Raw genomic sequence first — 23,781 nt, forward strand, 5'->3', positions numbered from 1 at the left:
CAGTAAAAGGGGGGGAAAAAAAACACAGGATCTCCCAGGGGCTGCTAAGCAGGCTCCACCCCTGCCCCAGGCTCCGCCCCTATGGGACCCAGCCCCTCCCCTGTGCCCCAGGCTCCAACCCTGTGGAGCCCCGCAAAGCCCGCTGGGAAGGCTGCTTCTGCGCCTCTGATTGGTCAGGCTGCAGCAGGCCTACGTGAGGGGCTGAGCAAGATGGCAGCGCAGATGATACGGAAGGTGCAGGCGGTTCACCTTGAGTCTGACGCTTTCCTGGTTTGTCTCAACCACGCTCTGAGCACAGAGAAAGAGGAGGTGATGGGTCTGTGTATAGGGGAGTTGAATGATGACCGGAGGAGTGTCTCCAAACACACATACGCTGGCACTGAAACGGGCGCGGTTGCGGAAAAGATGGATGCCCCCGTCAGGGTTGTTCACATTCACTCTGTCATTATCTTGCGGCGTTCAGACAAGACGAAGGACCGAGTAGAAATCTCTCCAGAGCAGCTGTCCGCAGCCTCCATCGAGGCAGAAAGGTCAGCCGAACAAACAGGTCGTCCCCTGAGAGTTGTTGGCTGGTATCATTCCCACCCTCATATAACCGTTTGGCCTTCCCATGTGGATATCCGTACACAAGCCATGTACCAGATGATGGATCAGGGCTTCGTAGGACTGATTTTTGCTTGTTTCATAGAAGACAAAACCACAAAGACTGGTCGGGTACTCTACACTTGCTTCCAATCTGTGCAAGATCCAAAGAGCTCAGAATATGAGAGAATTGAGATCCCAATCCATATTGTACCTCATACCACCATCGGGAAAGTATGCCTCAAATCGGCAATTGAGCTGCCGAGGATCCTGTGTCAGGAAGAACAAGACGCATATAGGAGGATTCACAGACTTACACATCTGGACTCAGTCACCAAGATCCACAATGGCTCGGTCTTCACCAAGCATCTGTGCAGTCAGATGTCCACAGTCAGTGGGCCCCTACTGCAGTGGTTGGAAAACAGACTAGACCAAAACCAGCAGCGTTTGCAGGAATTGGAACAAGAAAAGATAGGCCTTATGGAAGAGCTGTCTTCCCTGGAATAAAGCGGGAGGGCAGAAATGGGTGGATGAAAACACTTGGCATACAATTTATAAACTAAAGTAATTTCAAAGAAGATAAAGTTGGAGGACTCACATTATATAACTTCAGGACTTCTTATAAAGCTGCCGTAATGAAGATACTGTGGTATTCATGGAAGACTAGACATATAAATCAAAGGAACAGAAAAGAAAATCCAGAAATAAACCCACGATTGTATGCCTGACTAATTTTGACAAAGTACAAAAGTGTTTCAAGGAATAAAGGGCAGTCATTTTGGCAAATGGAACTTCTACAGGCCAACAAAATAAATTCTAACAGTACCTCAAAAATGTTCCATGGATTTAATGTAAGACAGAGACCTTTTAGAAATATATCATATGAGAAAAATCTTCAGGAGACGTATTTTTAAACTTCAGCCCAAAAGGACAATCCAGAAGAACACAAAGTAGACATATTGGAATTTGTCAAAATTAAAACTTTATTTTGTAAAGAAAGAAAAAAATGAAAAAGAAAGAGAATAAGAGGATAAGAAATTACTTGCAACCCTTGTAGCATCTAATACCTGATAAATATGGAAAAATGAAATATGATTAAAACTCAAAAATAAACCATGCAAGTAGGAAATAAATAGATGTTTTCACCAAAGAGGATGTATAGATGACAGGTAATGTTATGAAAACATGTTGAACTTCGTACCTCATTGAGGAATGCAAATTAAAACTAGAGTGTGGTGTGACATACACTTAAGAGGTGTGCTGAAGAGACAATAGTGAAAATACCAAATATTGTTATGGATGCAAACTATATTTCTCATACACCAAAGACAAGGATGTCAAATACAGCTACACTGTAGAAGAATTTGGAAGTGTTTTATCAAGTTAAATGTACACTTAACATATGACCCAGCAATTGCACTGCCTGGGCACAAAAACTTTGACAAAACGATTCATAGCTTTATTTGAGATAGCCTCAAATGAGAAACAACCCAACTATTCTGCAATGGGTAAGTAGTTAAACTATTCCTACCATGGAATACTACTCTGTAATACAACTAAGATATATAACTTGAATGAGACTTGGGATATATTATAGTAAATGAAAAAAAAGGGCAATCTCACAAGGTTACTTGCTGTACAGTTGCATTTCAATAGCATTGTTGAAATGTCAGAACTATGGAGAGGGAGTAACAGATTAATGATTTCTAGGTTTCAGGACTGCATAGTCTATAGGATATATATTACTATGACATTATGGAATAAGAGTTCATTTAGGCTGATGATATAGTTTTGTATCTTGCTTCTAATATTTAGTACATAAAACTATTCCCATGCTAGTATTTTATACATCCGTATACACAAACACTAATTTGTGTAAAAGTCTAGTGGCAGTGAATATTACACCATTGTCCTAATGTTGGTTTTGAAGTTGCACAGTTGTAGGAGATCTTACAACTAGAGGAAATTGAATAAAGGATATGTGGGAATTTGTACCATTTTTCTAATTTCTGGTAAGTCAGTAATTTTGTAAAATAAAAACTGTATTTAAAAAAGAGTGCTAGGATAGAGCCTTTCCATTAATATTGCCTCTAAAATATTTCAAACTTCTTGTCTCTCATTTTACTAGTGTTTATGGTACTTGTTGACACAGGAAGGCTTCAAGCAGCAAACAGGATTCATTACCTTTGCTCAGGTTCCCCCAAGTGATTCATGGCATGGACCATTGCTGAGGATACCAACCATCTTGAGCATACCCAGGCAAGCAGCAGTTTATCCTGGCAGAGAGTGAATATGAGATGCCATAACATCTTTTTAAAAAACTCCCACTTCAGACACACACAAGTGTGAATATAAATATATTGTAAAAGAATATATTCTGTCGAGTGGTCGGTCAGTCTATCACTTGGCATTCCTTCTAGGCTATGCAATAGGAGCCCCACATCACTCAATATTGTCAGATATCAGTCTACCACATACAGGAGTTAGGGACAAAAATATGAACTTAGTAACATAATTTGCCAGTTTTGCATATAGACTACTCTGAAAACAAGCATGCCTAGGGAGCCCACACATGCAGTTTTATTTCTTGTTATGCTTTCTGGATCCCATGATGCAATTATGCACAGAACTGTAAGTGTGGTGTTAGCCTTTGAGGAGCCTTTCTACTGAAACTCAGAGGGATCTGAAAGACTCAAACCATGCAGCTGGTGTTGGGGGAGAGTGCAGCAATAGCTGTAGCAGTTCTGGGTGAGACATCTGTGTTGGAATCCTAGCTCAGCAAAGCATATGTGTGTTCTTTCTTGTGTGTATGCTCTGGGCCCTTCAGAGCATTTCAGAAATTACATACTTAGATAAGATTTTTAATTGGCCTGACTATACTTTGCATTCATTATTATTATTATTTTAGACGCATGTTGGTATTCTAATGAGGGTGAGAAAGAAAGCATGTCGACTTGGGTGGGTGGGGAAGTGGGAAGGATCTGGGAGGACATTGGGAGGGGAAACTGTAATACTGCAATTAGAATATATTGTATGAAAAATCTATTTTCAATTTAAAATAATTTTAAAAGATGGCTCATTGGGTTAAAGGTACTTGCCTCCAAACCTGAAGTCCTGAGTTCGGTCCCTGGGGTTCACATGATAGAAGTAAAGAATCAAGCACCATAAGCTGTCCTCTGACCTCCATGTCCATATACTATGGCATATGTGACTATACATGCCATTCACACACAGATACATATACATAAATATATATATATATATATATATATATATATATATATAAATTTTAAAACAAATAACATGGAGATAATAGACCTCCCTACTTTACAGGCTATTGTAAGGATTATGGTAATACATATGTGGTAAAGTTAGAATACCACTGCATGTATGACAAAAGATTTGTTTGTATACTTGTTGTTTATTGGCCTTAGACCTGTGTGGAATAAGATCTTGATCCCTCCTTAAATCTGCTATGATATGACTATGACCATATGCTATCTACATAGGCTTTTCCCATGGTCAGAGCCTGTGAAAAGGACTGAGAAGGTGCTGCTGATGGACCAACACTGGAATTTATGTCTTGATTATGTCTCACATTCACCACCTACATGGTTCAGGGACAGAAAGCAAAGTTAAGATTTAAAAAAAAAGAAGAAAGGGGAACAGGAAAGCAAATATTAGTGCTTTAGACACATTGGGGCAGCTTGTAAGTAAACTTAGAAATGACATTTTTTGACATAGGACTTTAATTTCTCTTTATTTGTTGTGTGGAAACTCATAACAGTGTTTTCCAACACTTCTCGCACCTCTTTATCTAACCCTTTTATTGTATCTGCTGCCAAAAGCCAGGCCCCACCCACCATAAGAGAGCCCTGTAATCTCCTGCTTTCCTCTTAGATCTCCCAAGAACATTTATTCATCTGAGTTGGAGAGAAGATGCACCTTGAGGCTGCCATTCACACACCTGCAAATTTGGGGGAGAGGTTGATGTGCTGCTAGGCTGCTACACTTCACATATTGCTTAAGGATCCTCAGGCAAGGAAAGACTTTAAGTGAAAGTGTTGGCAGTAGTTCATTATTTTTCCAAATTCTTCCAGAGCAAGTGTGATCATATTCCTGGGAACCTTACCTGGGTTTGACACAGTTCAGTAAAGAATGCTTTCTATATGGTGTTCTAAAGGAAGAACTGAAATGCATTGCAACAGGCCATGGTTGAGGCAAGAGATGGATTTGTGTATCAGCATCCACTAGTGATAGGATTACAGTGGTCTTTAGGGAAGAGAGATTGACAGGCCAGCTCCTCTTGGCCAGGTCCAATTTGATGGAAGAAGTCTTTGGCTATGTCTGCCAGCATCTGGTACTCTCTGAACATAGTATAAAGTGTGGGACTCCTTACTGAAACTGAGCACTGAGATAGGGCCAAGAAGGATGCATGGGCACCTACGTTGGCTTCAGACTATTGGTGAAATTATTAAGGCCACTCCACGTAGTTAAAAGGAGATTTATTTAATGGTGTAACTTACAAATTAAGGGATAGGTAGGTTGCAGGGTCTGAGGAAGATGTATCGCAGTCCAGCGGTGTTCTCTGGAGCTCTGCTTGGCCCACCTCCACTGTCCAGGGTCCCCGACCAGAGAGAGCACTGGCCCATCCAGATCTCAGGTCTCCAGGCGCCTCCCTTGGGCCCGCCTTGTAGGCGTGACAGTTGCCGAAGTCTCAATGGGGGTTGGAACTTCCAGATCAAAGCTGGAATGGCTATCCACTACATCAGATAGAAGACACTGATGAAGTAAAATCCTTAAATTCTGTTCTCCCCTTCTAATATAGAACAGCCTCTTTCCTCATTTCTCCTGGACTATTTTTAATGGTCAGTCCAAAAGTAACTTACAGCTTTTGGATCTCTTACGTATTCAAGTACTTTCTTTGGTAATATTTTTTTGATAATTCCTTGCCCATTTGTTTGGCCTTTAATTTTGTATTCTTTGATTATAAAATACAGTACTTAAATAGAGATGGAAATAGTGATTTCTGTAGAAATCATTATGTTTATGCAGTGTTATAGATTAGCTCACTATATTATCTGAGAAAACTATACCAAGTCTTAGATCTAGAGATAGACATAATTAAAGTCCTAAAAAGAGTAAAAATAAGGGAATGAGCGTTGTCATAACAACAATGATCCTGATTTTCCTCAGGTTATACTACAAAATTTTAGCTTTTATGACACTTTACTACAATTTTGTCTACATTGTATTTCAACCAATGGCCATTTCATGTATTATTGCTGAAATTTTTGCTTCATCATTTTCTTGAGATTTAGTTTGTGTTTGAAAGTGTTTTCAGTCTGGTCCTGGGATACTAAACTCATACTGTAGGGTTCAGTTTTCATAAGAATAAACCATTTTGAAGGGATTTCTATAATTTAAAATACCTTAGACTTACACCATATTGAGAACATAAACACACAGGACAATGTTTCTCAGCCTTCCTACTGATGCAACCCTTTAATACAGTTCCCCATCTTGTGGTGCTCCCCAACTATAAAATGATTTCATTGTTACTTCATAACTGTAATTTTGCTACTGTTATGAATCATAATGTAAATATCTGTAAATTATGCAGGATATCTGATATGTACACCCCAAAGGGATCACAACCCACAGGTTGAGAGCCATTGAGAGGGGAGAAGGTGAAAATTCAGCTAGAAAGTTAGCATTTGAATCTATCTTTCCAACCTCTTTTCTACAAGAGTCCTTTATTTATAAACATGGCACAATCTGCGTAATGTCTCATAACCTGTATTTTGCAGCTAATACTCCCTTGTGCTTTCAACTTTCTAGCTATTTAAGACAAGATTAATACTACTATTTTATAAATGACCACACTTAATTCACTCTGTTAGGTAATTTCTGGTATTATAGTTCCTATAAATGTCTTTATATTACATTTTCTATCAGCAATTCTTTATCAGTGATTCCTAGAATAAGGATGAACCCTTCCACAGGTTTTGATATGTTCTATTATTTGGGGTCCCTGGAGTATGTTTCTGTTCTACCCTCCTTCCCAATTATCCAGTTTCTTGTATGCTGACCTGTCTATTAATATTTAGCCAAAATTTTAAGTGAATATATTGTTATTTTAATCTTTAGTTTTTTATTATAAAGAAAGACTCGATCAGGCTATCTTTCCCTCTTTTAGAAGAGACTTTATGTTTCTATCCAATAATAGTTTTTCTTTCAATTCCAATTTGTTAGCAATTCCAATGTGCTAAAATTCTTTTCTCACAAGCTAAATGACTATGAATATAAAATTAAGCAATCTGTTTTCTGCTAGTGAGATAACATGTATTTTCCCTTTACTAGTAAATAGATTTTAAAAAAAATCATAAATACACCTGTACTGAGTACTTAAATGGTACTGTAATGTTTGACTAGCAGAAAGGATTAGATCAGGGAAAGTCTGTGGTAGTGCAAATGGCTTAGTTATGATAGCCACATCTCAGTTTCTTTCTATTTTTATTGAAAATGGTTTTTTCACACAGTGTTTCCTCATCTCCTCACCAATCATACCAACCTATCCACCCATCCAACTCTGTGCCTTCTTTTTTTCTCTTTAGAAAACAAACAGGCAAATGAAAAAGACAAACAAAATGAACAAACTAATAAAGAAAGAACACATACACCCAGAGACACACACAGGCACACACAAAACCCAGTTAGTGGTGATTAAGAAGAGACCAGCATCTTTGAGGTGAAATCTTCTGGGAAGTGTGTCCTCGGGGTCAGTGCACATAAGCTCTGTTCCAGAGATGACTTGGGCCAAAACTTGGTCGTGTGTAAGAATCTCCCCGATGATACTGGTTTTGAGAGATGAAAAGGTCATAAAGAACAGCTGAGTCTTGGCCCTGGGAGAGGCCAGGAGAGGCCACTGGTGACGGTGTAGCCTCGGTAGCAGTTGAAGGTCCAGGATTGAAAGGGACGTTCAGTGAAGTTGAGGCTGGGCACCATGAAGAGTGCCCAAGAGAGGCTATTGGCGGAAGTTTAGTCCAGCTGTCATAAGAGACTCCAGAATTCTGCAGATACCAGTGGAGCTGGCTCAGTCCAAGACTCATTGTGTATGCTGTAGCAAGTCCTTTGGAGCCAAGAAGACTGTGAGTGAATTACAGACAGTGGACACTAAGTTATTTGTATTGTTAGAGTTCATTTTTGTTGTTCAGATTGTGACTCTGCCCGGCTTCTTTCCTCTTGGAATAAGAAAGTATTTAATTTATTTTGATTTGACAGGAACCCATATAGTTGAGAGACTGAGAAGTTGTAAAAACACTTTGGATTTTTAAATAGACTTTAAAGAGATTTTTGTTGTTGTTGTTTTATTTTCCTGAGCTGAGGACTGAACCCAGGGCCTTGTGCTTGCTAGGCAAGTGCTCTACCACTGAGCTAAATCCCCAACGCCCTTTAAAGAGATTTTAAAGAGATTGAACTTTTAAAATATTCAAATTTGTAAAAGCTGGGAGTTTCAAGGTTTTTAATATGTTTTATATTGTGATATTTATCAGTACTAGATTTGGGGGATAAACAAAAAAGGAATAGTTGTTGTCAACTAATGTTGTATTGTTGTGTCAAGTTGACAAGGGGTCAAGTGTCCGGGTAATTTTTAATGTCAACTTAACATAAACTAGAGTCATCTGAAAGGAGGAAACCTCAATTGAGAAAATGCCTCCATAAGGTCCAGCTGTAGGCAAGCTATAGAACATTCTCTATTAGTGATTGATGTGGGAGAATTTAGCCCTTTGTGGGGGGTGGGACACCTTTGAGTTGATGGTCCTGGGTTCTATAAGAAAGCAGGCTAAGCAAGCCATGAAGAACAAGTCAGTAAGCAGCACCCCTCCATGGCCTCTGCATCAGCTCCTGCCTTCAGATTCCTGCCCTGCTTGAGTTCCTGTCCTGACTTCCTTTGATGATAAACAGTAATATGGAAGTGTAAGCCAAATAAACCTTTTCCTCCCCAGATTGCTTCTGGTTATGGTTTCATCACAGCAATAGTAACCCTGAGTAATACAGAAAGCAGGTTTATTTCTTCCCACTTTGTAAGAGTAAAATTGAGAGGTCAGATGACATTTCAAAATTCATTTAGCTGGAGAGTAAGACTATAGTTAGTGTCTCCATAATTCAATGCCAAAATGTTTTCATTTAGAACCTTAGAATTAATTGGGTTTTTTAGTTCAAAGGTAAATAAACATTTAAAATGATTGAATGAGTGAATTTGATAAAATAATTCAAGAAGATAAGCTAGGTAAATTTAAATAATTAAGCAGACAAGCCCTGTTTCTTTATCAGTGTCTTGATATATGGAGTCAATTATGCCACGTTTACAGTGACCTAAAAATACCACCTAGCAGAACAAGTAAATTATTGATTAGAGTGTCACCTACAGTAAAGGTCAAAAAATGACTAGGGGGAAAACTTATCCTTATAAGAGATTCAAGACATTTGCTGTAGAACGTTTATGGTGTCCTAGGCTTTCGGTATTATGCTATTATGTACAGTTATTTTAAAAATCACTAACGTTTTGAATGTATGCAATCACTTAGCAACATTTCCAACACTAATATGCATGATTTGTGTTTTTCTTTTAAGGTAATACAAGATGCTTAGAGTATAGAACAAGGATGTGTCAACAGTCATTTCCTGCACACTTTGGGATGATATCATTAAAAGTTAAATTTACACAGCCAAATTGGGCTTGTATACATAGCTAATCGGTTTGACAGCTTACATAGTACCGTCGGTAGAGAATGCTGTTCAATAACTACATTTGGTCTTAGCCTTCCCAGAAGGAGCTCTCCACTCACTGTGCTTCCATAAATATTTCATGAGCCAACATAAAGTAATATGCTAATGACAGTCTGCTTACCCAGTGAGCAGGTGCAGACAGTGTGTTTTCATCTTGGGTACACCTGTTATATGGGGTCAGGCATGCCTTCTGAGTTAGCTTTCTCTTTCTTCCCCCTGTTAGTTTCACCTGAACCAAAAATGGTGAGTGAGAGTCATCATGAGCGCCTGGCCGCCCCGCCAGTCACCACTGCTGCCACTGTTGTCCCACATAATGCCACCGAGCCAGCCAGTCCTGGGGAAGGAAAGGAAGATGCCTTTTCAAAGCTGAAGGAGAAGTTTATGAATGAGCTGCATAAAATTCCATGTGAGTACCCTGTTTTCACTTGAATAAAAAGAAAAAAATTGAACAATCATTAGAATCATTAGAAAATGGGCAGAACTCAATATACTATTCTTCATAGTAGTATCTATCATACAGCACTCCAGTGATACTCCAATGGTAAATGAAGTGAGTTTGGAAATGGAATATGATTTTTTTCTTTAACTATGTTTTAAAAATAATAGCATAGTTTATAACAAAATTTTGTGTGTTGTATTTAATGTAGGTTGGTCCTTCATTTTCTGTTTCTCTGAGAATAGTAATACCTATACGTTGTGTCATATGTAGTTTAGATTTGCATCGATGGAATTGTTATATAGGAAAGATTATATTAGCTGATACTTTCCCACTATTACAAGTTTGATTTTCTTTCCTTTGTTAATAGTTTTTAAAACTTGTTTTCTTTCATTACTTTGTCAGTATTTCAAAAGTGCTTACCTCCTTTTAATATTTTGTCAGTGAGAAACACAAAGCCTAGAGCTAAGCTTATTTGAGTGAACATAGCACAAATCTAATCAGTGATATTTAGTTTTCCAAATTTTATTTGTATATTTACAGATATACTTACTGTGTATAATACAGTATTGAGCTATAAATATTGTAAATTGATTAAATCTTACTAAGTAGCATATGTGCAGTATCTCACATAGAACCATTTCTTACTGCGAACAACATTCATTGTCCTAACATAACTCAAGATTCCTGCAGCCCATGTTGTGCAATAAATCTCTTGAACTTACTTTCCCATCTAAATCAAAGTTTACAACCTTTGACCATCTCTCCTTCTTGCTCTTCAGCCTCCTAGACCCAGGTCATTTGACCTCCACATGAGCTCTGTGGCACATGTGAGCACGCACGTGCGCGCGCGCACATACACACACACACACACACACACACACACACACACACACACACACACGCTACATTCAGACACAGTAATAATAAATAAAATTTAAAATGAAGGTTCTTTCTTAGTATTATAAATAGGATTGTTTTCTTGGTTTATGTGTGAGGTAGTGCATATAAATAATGCTGACCTTTGTACATTAATGTGTTCATTTAACTTTACCAAGTCCATTCATTGCTTCTAAAAGTTTAGTAATGGAACTTTTAGATCTCTTTATATATATATATATGATCATGTCATGTGCAAACAAGAAAAATCTCTTCTTTCTGCCCACTTTGGATATCTTTTATTTGTTTTTCTTGCCCTATTATTCTAGTTAAGACCTACCATACTAAGTTGCATCGAAGTGTAAGGATATCCTTGCTTTTTACATTTTAAAGGGGATGTTTTTATGTATTATCTCTGGGGCTGTCATGTGCACCCTTTATCATATTGAAGTATAATCCTTCTATACATAATTTGTTGACCATTTCTTATCCTGAAAGAATATTTGATTAATTTTTAATGATTCTTTCTTTTGAAATGATCATATTGCTTTACCCTTTATCCTATTAATGTGATCAGTTGTGTTTATTCATATACAAGGATTGAACTGTCCTTGCCTCCATGAAATTAATCCAAAACCATCATGGTGATTAATGTTTTTTAGATGCCACTGACTCAGTTGTTCAGGAAAAGCCCTGGACACAATTCCTATGAAAAGGAGTATTGATTGGCATATAGTAGTTTACTATGGGTTTTTTGTTTGTTTGGTTTTTTTTTTAAACTCTTTGGCTTTCATACCAGTGATGCTGGCCTCTTAAAATTGGTTCAAAAATATTTCCTAACAAGAGCAGCAGAATTTGAATCTGTGTAGCAGAAGACACAGTGTATTAGGACCTGAGGATGACTTGGATGCACTCAATGAAATAAAATGTGTCTTTTAAGAAGAAATGATAAACATACTATTGAAGTATTCCATATGGAAGGTAACATTTATAAAAATGTATCTATAACAACTTCTCATGCCTCAAAGATCAGAAATGTGTTACTTTGTCCACATTATTCACAAATTCAACTTCCTCTGAAGCATGTGCTAACAGGGTCATTGGTGATGACTATTCTCAGCAGGAAGCCCCATAAGGGAAGAGCTGGAGATGGAGAGATGGTCCAGTAGCTCAAGCCCTTGAGTAAGAAAAACAAGATCTCAGTTCCTTGTTGGCTCTACTGCTCAGCTAATGGACTGATATAAAATTGGGAGTGCTTTTTATATACTTTAATGTTAGAAATTCAACATATAAAACATATACATGCATTATAGATATAAACTCTGGCTTAAAGAATCCTTTATCCAAATAGTTGCCATAAGAGAAATGTGTCATAGTAAATCAGAGAAAACAATGGAAGAAACAGTGAGACACATCTCCTGCCTCCTGTTCAAGCATCTCCTCTAAAAGAGTAAATGGTTGGAGACACATAGCAAGCCTGATAACCATTGAACTATATTGTGCTCCCATCAGCATCCTAACTCATTTCCTCGTCTCTTTTATGTCCATACAGTGTCATCTTCCTCTTTAAGATTAATCCAACCACAGTATTTACAGTTGCAACCCCCTTTAATTCATCCATTGTTGCCAGTATTTCTTCTCCCTGACTCTTGCTCTTTTTCTTGCTATATTATTTAACACCATCTACAATAACAAATATTCCTTATTACTTGGTTTTTAATTATTCTAGATCTCTCCAAAGTAATAAAAGTTCTATGAGGGAAGTAAGTTCTATATGTTTTATGAGTGGTGATGTCATTCATGGTGACTGGTACATAGAAGGCTCTTCACATATATTTGATGAATGAATAAATGAATGAATTAATATCAGTTTCACTTATATCCTACACATCCCCTCTTAGGCTCTGTAGCCTTAAGATGCTAGCAAATCAAAACACAGTTTTTTACATTGCTAGTGTTAAAACTCCATTTCAGTTCTTACCAATGCCATTCACTTTTAAAAAGCAAAATATTTCCATCTTTATGATGTCCCCTGCTTCTTTTCCCACAAAGATTCAGCTATTATTACACATTTTTTTCTCCTCTCTTCCTCAGTACAAAAATAATCAACTGGAAAACATTACATATGAAATCCCTTGTTTGGGATTTTACTTCACTTGCCTAGCTTTATCTTACTCCTTCCCAAGATATTCCCCAGTCTACCTCCCTTTACTAGGTACTAGAAATGAGACTGGATGGAGGTGTTTAACTCCAAAGAGGTTTGCTTGTGACCTGCCCCCTAAAAGACTAGAAACGTGAGGCTGCCCTAAGACCTATGCAAAGTAATATGTTGCTAGTGTTTTCCTTGCTATTAGAAGGTGAAACAAATAAATATCTAAGATATTTTAAAAGTAAATATGTTTTAGAAAATATTTTTAATACAGTCATGCAGTTCTATTAAAATGTCTAGCAGTAAATATTCTACATTTTCATTTTAATTCACCAAAGTTTTTATGGCCTGTGTAATTGAAATTTCTAATGGGATTTTTCAAATAGGAAGCAACCCTGAGCAAAATGAAATATGTCCCTAAACTCAAATGCCTTTGGGGCATGTGCTATATAGAAAGACTATCACTTTTGACTTGGCATAACACAATAAGATGCTAACGACAGGTAACAAATTAGAATATTAATCGATTTGGGTCTCTGAACTAAATCTTGGCTATCTGGCAGATGTGGTTTTTGCAAAATTGATAGCAAACAGCTTTAGTCTGTCACTTGAAATTCCCACTTGTAAGAGGAGAGGTGTCACGGTGGCAAGGAGTGTGCATGTCATTAGTTAGGCAATCTACACAGTCCAGTGTGGGGCATATTCAAACCAAATTGCCTGATGATATCATCCATAACATTGTGGGGCTTGCATTTAAGAGAGAGAGAGAGAGAGAGAGAGAGAGAGAGAGAGAGAGAGAGAGAGAGAGAGAGAGAGAGAGAGAGAGAGGGAGGGAGGGAGGAAAAGGAAATTGTAAATGCTCTGAGCATTTTTATCTTTCAATTCATTCTGCACACTGTTATCTAAATGAAGCAGACAAGGATTTCCAGAATGCTTCTTTATTTTGCAACTTTGATTTTAATGTGACGAAGGCCATGGTTGGTTTGTAAAGCATGAACTCGTGTCATCCAAATAGCTACGATTAAGATTTTGATATTCATGAGCTCCTTGAAGTTAGAGTGCACGTTTCCTCACACACAGCAAAATAACCAAATCTCCACTCTCAGTCCAGAGGAAGAGTGAGAGGTCTAAGGATAGCTGTTGATATTGATGCAGAAATGTTTGGTGATATGTACTTTGATACAGGAATAAACACAGTTTATGGGCATAGGCTGCCTGAATCCAAGTCTTATATCTACGGTTCAGTGTCTCTGTGACCTTGGGCATATTAATTAATCATTTTTATGCATACATGTCCTCCTGTTACAAAGATAAGATCTTAAATAGTATCCTCGTTGCTAAGTTGGTGGGTAAAGGCACTGGTGTATACAGAGTATAGCGGGGTGTCTAGCACAGAAAAAGCACACTTTAAATGTTAGCTATTATTAAATTCACACTGTCGTTTTAACAAGTTTCTAGTTCTATTTTAGAAGAGCCCTCTATTCAGGTCAGTCACCCAAACTGAGAAAATTCCAGAAACTTTGCAGCTGAATATGTGTGCATTGTGTTCTTGAAGCCTGGTTCTGTGGTACCTGTTCCAGGGAAGATGATGGAAGATTCCCGCAGCCCCTCATCTCCTCTAACCTTTTCCTTTTCTGCTGACCTTGCCTTTTGTCATCCCCCTTAGCTACTGTGTGCTCGTAGGTTCCATCCGAGAGTGCTTAGCTAAGTTACACACAGCATGGGTGCTAGAGGAATCCGAGGTGCTTGCTCCATGCTCTAGTAAAAGTTCTTCCCCTGAGCTTGCCTTGGTCAAACTACTTGTCTGTCTTCTCCCTTCACACCTCCGCCAGAGTTAAAAACATAACCTGGACCCCCGCCTTCTCATCATGCCCTTTGACAATCCAGTGCCTCCTACTCCGATTTCCATCCTCATGCACTGTTAAACTTGTCTTCTTTAAACTCACTGGGTACGTCTTGATACAGTGAGAGTTACTGTCAGATTTCAGGTAGGCAGACATTTCTGCATGTTATCACTAATTGGCCACTGTTGTCAGACAGCTTCTGCCTTCACTCTCCTTTGCTTCTTTACCATCTCCCACCTCCTTATTCTCCTCTATAGGCTGATCCTCGTTTTTTCCTTATCATTCATTTCTTAAAATGATGCGCTATTTTCCAGGGCGTCACCTTGAATTCACTTCCTTTCTTATTCTGCATTCTTGCCGTGGGAAGTTTAACTAAGAACTCTTATTGTGATGCTGGCCACGATGAACTCTCTCCACCAGTTTTTCGCCTGAATTTAAGCCCTTAAACATTATCCTGAAATATCTCTCAAACCCATTGGCCCTGATATACTAGTTCATCATTCAAGACCCAGCTAATTTGTCACTATCAGAATGAGTAATCCCTCATTTCAAAGGCAGAACTGGATGACGTCCCCTCTTTCCAAAGCTCTGCATTCAAACCACTCACCTCTCATGGTTATCCACAGGGGCTTCCTTGCTTGCTTAGAGGTTAATTCTCTAAGCCCAGGTACATCTTTGTTTGTCCTGTACATTGAAAGGGGGGCTGACAACAAGGTGTAATGTAATTGGGATCTGAACATTACTGCATTGAGGTTATGACCAAGAAAAAATCTTTTTCTCCAAAAAAGAGATGGCCTGGATCTGTTTTGTTTGATACTAAATCAGTTGATGCTAAAAGCAAACTGTAGATGTCATAATTCAAAACTTACCATCACAATGAGTAATATGGTCCTTACACTATGTTTGCAGAAACTGGACCCTGAAAGAAATTGCAAACCTTTTAAGCCAAGGGTCCTTTTCAAATGAAATAATATATGGACACTGAAAAGCAAGTCTCAACTACTATTACAGTTCAAGATGTCTTCCTCACTCATCCTCCCGTACTATATCAGCAGCTCCAAAGACAGATAGCTGTATGGAACACTTTTTGAAAGGGGCAACCTTAAAACTCAGTAGGCAGATGTCTAGGAACTAAGCAGGTCATGATGATAACAATGAAAATAATATAAGCATGTGCACATCAGTGAAGTAAAGTGTAGTGGGATAACTTTGTTTTCCCTCATGTGGCTGCAAAATGAAGACAAAGTCATTGCCCTACGTCAATGTCATGAACAATAATGTTAACGTCAAAAAGTTGATTGCAAGACACAAATGAAGAGACCTTTTAGAAACACAGTGATCCGTAGCATGTGAACAACAATAATTACTCTACTGATGATCAAGTTTACTGAGCACTTAGCATCCCTGTGTGTGCTGTGCATATATGAATCGCCAATAAGCCTTGTGAAAACCACTAAGGAAAAACAGCTACTATTCCCATTATATAAATAAAAAATCTGAGGATTTCTTAGATAAAAGAGTTGTCCAAATAAGTTATTTAAAGTAGGGAGTATAGGTGGGAGGTGGGGAGGTGTTGTCAGAAAACATTTCCAGTTTTAAGATTCGGCCTTAAAAGAATGTCACAAAGGCTTCAAATCCTCTTACTACGATAAAATACTGAAAAAATATTGATAAACTGTAACCTGCTCAAAAACAGTCATATTTTATTTATATTGTAAACGATTGAATACCTGAAATGTGAGTTTAATAGAATCCATTTTTTTCCACATCCCCCAGCTTGATAAGTGGGTAGTTATTTACTTCAGTTCCGCATTCATTTAATTGTCCTTCCTACACTCAGATACAGCCATGTTCCTCACCTGCTTATTTACATTGAAAGCCACACATTCTGGAAATGAATTAGCTATCTGAGTCAACTTCCCTTCTCTGTTGAGTCAGTACTTCCTCAACTGCAGAGGGCGTGGCTAAAATGTTACATGAAATTATTATTAACTTCTACTAAAAAGAAAAAACTCTGCAAGAAAAAGGCTCAACTCTGATGAATGGTATTCTCAGAGTAAGAACTTTGCAATATCAACTTCCTTGGGACAGTGACATTGTAGAAGATACAGGTTACGGCTCATCACAAGCATCATAAGCATCACAAGGCGGGCATCTGCACTTTCAACAAAAATATCCTTCATTTTAGTTTAGTTTATCTAGTTTAGTGCTATCATCATCTAGTATCATTTTAACTCAATACTGATTTAAAATACTGCAAATGTATGTATGTGTGTGTGTATGTATGTATGTATGTATGTATGTATGTGCATTTTTCTCCCTCCCTGCCTTTCTCACTTCTTCCTTCCTACCTTTTCCCTCTCCATCATCCTCCAAGCGTGTGTGTATTCTTACCACCACCACCCTTACAATTTTAATTCTAAAGTAGAAAGTCTACTTCACCTAAAGCAATAGTTCTTAATACAGTTTGCACTGCCCCCTACAGGATATAATGAATATTTGTCGGGCTATTTTTAGTGTGCTGAAACTTGGGCATGGAGACAGGACCTGGCACTTAACGGATGGTGTAGATCCAAGAACCTACTCATCCTGCAATACTTGGCACAATCTGCATCCCACACAATTTCAGAATCTCCAGGGTACATACATATATAAGGAAACTGTTTATACCTATGTGACCTAGAACAAGGGGTGTGTGTGTGTGTGTGTGTGTGTGTGTGTATGCAAGGTGGTTTTGTGTGTTTATCAAATATATGAAACAGTTTATCTTTTATTACAATATTTGTCTAAGATCTAGTCTTTGATTTTTCTTCGCAATCATCTTTTGATTGTCTTCTCTAAAGAGCAGTGAGTTTCAGGCATCTGATTATTTCATTGTGTTTTTTCTAGTGTAATATAAATAAATTTGTATTAATAATAATACAAATAATATTATAATAAATAATATAAATAAATTTTTGTAAATTATTACAGATTATTTTATTGTAACTCATGGCCTTATTTCTCCTTTACAATTAACACATTTCACTGGTTTTTAAAATTATATATGTGAGTATCTTATATTATCTGTTCAACTTGTGAGACAGAAAACTATTTGAAAATACGTGTCACAAACTGTAGTGTTGTAGATAATACTGATTTTAAGCAAGTGTGCAGTAGAATTCTAGCAATATTCTGGGGTCAGGGTGGCACCTTAGCTAACTAACTACATGCTGCTGGGATTGCATTTCAGGAAGGATGTTTATATGTCCTTGTGGTTTCCTTCAGAAATCCTATTGTGCAGCGAAATCCCCCCAAGCAATTCACTCCTTTAAAATGAGCAAGTGTTAAGGGATTCTAGAAACTTCCAGAGCATAGGGGTATGAAATAAATGTAAGCACATAAAGCTACCCAGTGAATTAAGATCTCAGCTAAGTTCCTGGAGCTTCTTGAGCTGTATTTTGTTGGCGTCTCAAGGATATTAAGTAAGCCCATAGAAGGAAAATAAAGGATGCAGATAATGCCGTGGCCTGATATTTAACACAACCAAAGAATTACCTCACTGGGATACTTCGCAAGTAGAGAGAGAGGCTTGTGAATATCTCTAAAAGTCAATTCCTTACCACATAAGTTAGAGTATGACACACAAGCCTTGCCATCAAGTGAACCTGCCTGCAGAAGCAAGTTCATAAGGAACGTTACAGATGTAGAACCCTGGAGCCTGTTGTTTTGCTCACACTTAAGACTATATATAAGACCAGGTGGTGGTGGCACATGCCTTTAATCCCAGCACTCGCAAGGCAGAGGCAGGCGGATCTCTGTGAGTTCAAGGCCAGCCTGGTCTACAGAGTGAGATCCAGGACAGGCACCAAAGCTACACAGAGAAACCCTGTCTCGAAAAACAAAATACATACATACATACATATATATATGTATGTATGTAAAGGACTATATAAGACCCTTTATTATATGGATATCAGGTTTAGACCAGTTTCTGTTGCTCTTAATAAAGAATTCAGAGCAGAAAATACAGGAAGATTATATGGTGGGCAGTTACATTCCAGCACTTGGCTTTATTTTTCTTTGTTTTGGTTTTCACTTAAGAGAGTATTATAATAAAGGGATTGGAACTCGCTATCTTCTGAGTCCACATGCCTCCCCTGTCTGTCTTTTGAATGAGCATAGATAACTTTGAAGTAAAGAATAAGAAGATATTGGGCCATTTAAAGATTTTCCTCACCAAGCAACACTTTAATTGAAACTGCTGCCCTGAAGAAATTCTGAAACCGTTTGGACTCTCCTATTATTTTTTATCTTATCATTAAGACTCTTTATTTTTTTACTTTTGTTAAAGCTCTTTATAATACACATGCACACACACACACACAGAGGAATGGAAATAACATAATACATAATAGATTATAAATACTAGAAACATATGTGGCTGATAAATATGCTATTATCTGAAAGCAATATATACTTGTCTACAGTCTGGTTACTACTATAATTGAGAGTCATATGGTTCACTTCCTGGAAAGTAAAATTTTATTATCTTTTTATTTTTGTAAGGACTGAGGCTGGTTCTTTCAGATAAAGTAACTGTAGTAGTGAATTAGAAACATTTCTGTCGTAATTTTGTAATTGTATTTCCTAAAGCCTTTGAAGCATTTCAGTGGCTTAGAAGTTGTTTGAAGTGCTGTTAATCACTGGGAAACTGGCCCAATATGAGGAGGCAGAACAGGTGGGGGGGGGGAGAGCTTGCTCTGATGCAACACTGTGAAGTTTATAGTGCGAGTTTATCTGTCAGGATTCAAAACCCTCACTCTGTCATTACTAATGTATGACCTTGGTCAGATAATTGCATGTAAAATAAGAATCGAGTTGTACCACTTCCATCTCAAAACTCACTCTGTAGACCAGGCTGGCCTTGAACTCACAGAGATCCTCTTGCCTCTGCCTCACAAGTGCTGGGATTAAAGGAATGAGCCACCATGCCCAGCTTAAGTAAACCATTTTAAAATGTTCTGGGTCTCCATACTGTCTTCACTCCATTCTCAGAAGAACTTCTACACTAAAGCACTGATTCTTAGCTAGACATCTACAGCTTGGTAGGCAGGAGTGGATGAGGCTTCCAAATCTGCTCCAAGTTCATCTCCTGATAGTCACTCACACATCTGCTCCAAGCTCATCTCCTGACAGTCACTCACACATCTGCTCCAAGCTCATCTCCTGACAGTCACTCACACATCTGCTCCAAGTTCATCTCCTGACAGTCACTCACACATCTGCTCCAAGTTCATCTCCTGATAGTCACTCACACATCTGCTCCAAGTTCATCTCCTGATAGTCACTCACTCATCTGATAGTCACTCACACAGTTAGCTCCAGCAGAGGAGACTCTCCTTGAATTTTAGTTTAGCATCCCCATGCTTCCAGATCTTCACACACATGGCCTCCTCTGCCTGAAATACTGCTTGCCTCTGGCTCCTCTCACCCTTTTGAGAGCTATACTATTCCAAGCTGTTCTTCTCCCCTGGCCTCAGACCTCCCAATCTTCTGTTAATCACCAGCTCTCACTCTGCGTTGAGTGCATACTTGTATGTGCTTGTAGTTTTTATAGTTAGCTGTTTGTGTCTGTGATTACTATGCAACCTGCATGGTTGGAGATGCTCTTTTTTTTTTTAATCCATTTTCTAGTCCCAGGAAAAAACAGGCCTGTAGGAGGTAGAATTATTATTCTCCTTTAGTTCATAGGAACCTATTAATTGCATTGAGTCATCAAAAAAAAAAAAATGACTTCGAAGAAGCCTGTGGAAAAGGCTTTGAGGGACGGAGTAAGAAAGGTAACATTCACCATTTTGTTGAAACGAAGATGGGCAACCTTCCCGAGCCAGTTGCTTTGCACTCGGTTTCTCTCCTTTTATTTTTGTTCTCTCTGTTCTTGAGCTTACTTTAGTGCTGTCGCCTTCCGTTATGTTTTCTTCCTACTTGTCTGTACAGCCTAAACATGTCCCTTGTTTGTTTTATTATTCTGAGCCTGATGGCAGTCAGTCTGGTGCAGCTGATAAGCAGGCAGCCCCAAATTGGCCCTCTGGGGCTTTCCCTAGTCCTTCCCATACATACTTTTATTAAAGTAGAGATCTGGGATACACAGCTGATTTCATCTCTTAGCATTAAAAAAAAAAAAAAATGTGCTATATTAGAATGGCCAGGATTCTAGATCAGCTCATTTATATGACAGCTACCTGTTCCCCATGCTTTCATGGACAGAACTCAAGGGACAGCCTAAATGTCGCACTGGCCGTTCCTGCAGTGGGCACGTTGGTGAGGTGTGCTTTGGTGAGTAGCTGTTTACAGTGACCTTGCTCAGGTTTCTCAGTCTCCTCCGTCAGGCACACAAAGCCCAGCTTCTGGGGCTGTGTGCTACTGTCGTTGCTGATAACACTCCAGCAGCGGTTATCGCTTGAAGTGGTGATTCAGCCTGGCCTGGCCTGCCATCTCCTGCCCACGCTGATTGGAACTGTTCCACATCGCCTCACCTTTCAGGGTTGCTGTCATCCATCCACTTTTCTTCCTGCTAACACAGTGTTAATGTGGTTTAACTGGCTGCCTTCCAGGTCCTCATCAGTGGTGAATCTGTTTTACTAGTTTGCATTAAGTAGTCTTCAGCCATAACAATAGTATTTCTGATGGAAAGCCAAATACTTCCATAAGCGCTTGAGTTTAATAGTCATTCTAAAAGCTGAGAGCACCATGTGATTTCACCAATGATTCCACTGCAAAAAGCATATGGACCATCCCTACAGTCCATTCTATTGCGTATAGCTTCAGCTAGAGACAGCTACATCTTGCTACTATGTGGATGACTTGACATAATATTCACTCAGCCAGGGATAATGGGGCTAGGTGCAAAGGCAGCCTGCCCCATGTACCTTGCCTTGCTTTGGCTTGTGATCCTCTATTCCAGCAGTTCTCAACCTGTGAGTCATGACCCCTTTGAGGATTGAACAACTCTTTCACAGGGGTCACATGTCAGATATTTACATAAGGATTTATCACAGTAGCAAAACTACAGTTATGAAGTAGCAATGAAATAATTATGTGGTTGTGCGTCACCACAACATGGGGAACTGGATCAAAGGGTCATAGCATCAGGATGGTTGGGAACCACTGCTGTATTCTCTCCTGTTTCTGAACACTTTCCTTTCCACTCTCTCTCTCTTCTAACTATAGGCAGGTAAGCTATCTCCAAAGATGTACCTCGGGCATTCATTCTTCTATCTTTTCAGGATTTACAATACAACTTCATGTAATTCAAAACTTCATGTAACGCAAAACTTAATCTCCAGCCTTGATAGCTCTGTTGAATTTCCTGCTTTCCTTAATTCTATTTAAGAATGGTTTGCAAACAGTAAGTTGCCTGCCCTGCACATGCTTAATTCTGAATATTTCACATCTATATATTTCCTGAAATATATGAATACAGTGTACTCATCACTCTAAAAAAACTGTTCGTAGTATCTTTATAGTAATTCCGGCCCTAGCACCTCTAGCTTTTTAGATACTAATTAATCTTTCTGTCACTGTAAATTGGTGATTTCTTCTATGGTTTGTTAGCATGGAATCATACATTGTACAGTCTGTGTATCTTGTTTCTCTCCTTCTGTGATGTTTTTGAGAGTAGTATTGTCCACACTGTTGCCTATGCCACTAGCACATTCCTTGTTGTTGTTGATGTTGTTGAACAGTGGTACATTATTGGATATCCAGAAAAGTGAGCCAACATTTTCTTAGCCATGCTGTTTTTTGATAGATGTTTAAAGTATTTTCAATTTGGGGCTTGAATAATGAAGATGCTTTCCGTGCTCTTATACAACTTTTTTGGTGGGTTTATACCTGTTTCAACTCTCTTGGGAAATAGCTAGATATGGGATTGCTGGGGTTTACACTGGTAGCTTATAAACATTAATAATCTGGCCAAGCATGATGGTGCGCACCTTCAATCCCAGCATTCACAAGGCAGAGGCAGAAAGAGCTCTTTGAATTTCAAGGCCAGCCTGGTCTACAGAGTGAGTTCCAGACCAGCCAGGACTACACAGTGATAAAGATGTCATGTTTGTATCCCCACTAGTAATGTGTGAAAGTCTTGGTTCTCTGTGTTCTTGCCAACACTTAGAGTTGTTGGCCTTCTTCATTTTGTCAGTCTAGTTATTGCAAAGGATATAGCATTGTGACTTTAATTTGCAATCTCCTGGGAACTCCACAAGGACTGTGATGTAAATGTAAAAGTTAAAACTGGAGAACATTGGGAGGACTTCCATGACATTGATATATGGAAATGTCTCTTGAAAGGTACCAAAAAACATTGACTATCAGTATAACTTGATAAATAAGGCTTTGTCAGAGTAAAAAAAAAAAATGGGCTTTTTAAAATGTAACAAAGACAATGTGAAGAGAAGTTACAGACTGGGGCAGAATATCCAAACCATATAGATGTGACAAGGATTTTTCCAGAATTTATTTTAAAAAAAAAACTTATACAACTCCGCAGAAAATTGAGGAATATATTTGAGTAGACAATAAATCAAGACGTGAAAGGGTGATATGTGGAAAGATACAAAATAAAACAATGAAACAATCAAAATTCTGCCTTAGATCCATTCATCTATGTCCCGTCTATCGTTAGAATTCAGCATGTGAGAAACTCATTGTCTCAACAACACAGACGTGCGTTTCTCTGCTCTAAAACTGATAGACATATCATCATGTTATTCTCTCCCTTCTTTGCCTGCACACTCTCCAACCAGTCAGTAAGTCACATTGTCCCATTCTCTGATCCCTCTCTCTTGTGTGCTCCCTGTGCTACTGCTCTGATCCGGGACCTCATATATGTTATAACTACAAGATCTCCCTCCAGCTGTTTTCCACACATCCGCGGACAGACCACTGAACATACATTGTCCATATGATTCTTGTGGCTGAGCTCAGAACATACAAGTTCCTCATTCAGGAACCATTACCACTTCCTTTCGCCTGATTTTCAACTCCTTTATTTGGCATGCATCTCTTAATCTTGGTGCAGCCCTCCTTTCCACATTATTGCCATCTTAATACATGCT

At 38.5% G+C, this 23,781-nt stretch overlaps 2 protein-coding genes across 2 annotated transcripts in view; both read left to right on the forward strand.

The window, feature by feature from the left end:
• The first annotated feature begins 203 nt into the window (after positions 1-203).
• On the forward strand, positions 204-1,580 carry LOC131895004 (lys-63-specific deubiquitinase BRCC36-like). The gene has a single exon (XM_059245386.1). The coding sequence runs from the start codon at positions 211-213 to the stop codon at positions 1,087-1,089; it is 879 nt and encodes a 292-aa protein (XP_059101369.1). The 5' UTR covers positions 204-210; the 3' UTR covers positions 1,090-1,580.
• A 7,986-nt stretch (positions 1,581-9,566) lies between these two features.
• Positions 9,567-23,781, forward strand: part of Syt1 (synaptotagmin 1) — a 195,495-nt gene continuing 181,280 nt past the window's right edge. The window contains exon 1 of the mRNA XM_059245321.1: positions 9,567-9,781. Within this exon, the coding sequence (XP_059101304.1) occupies positions 9,616-9,781 (166 nt within the window). The 5' untranslated portion in view covers positions 9,567-9,615. The remainder of the gene's footprint in view (positions 9,782-23,781) is intronic.

This window comes from Peromyscus eremicus, chromosome 18 (assembly GCF_949786415.1).
Source record: "Peromyscus eremicus chromosome 18, PerEre_H2_v1, whole genome shotgun sequence".
NCBI classification, from domain to species: domain Eukaryota; kingdom Metazoa; phylum Chordata; class Mammalia; order Rodentia; family Cricetidae; genus Peromyscus; species Peromyscus eremicus.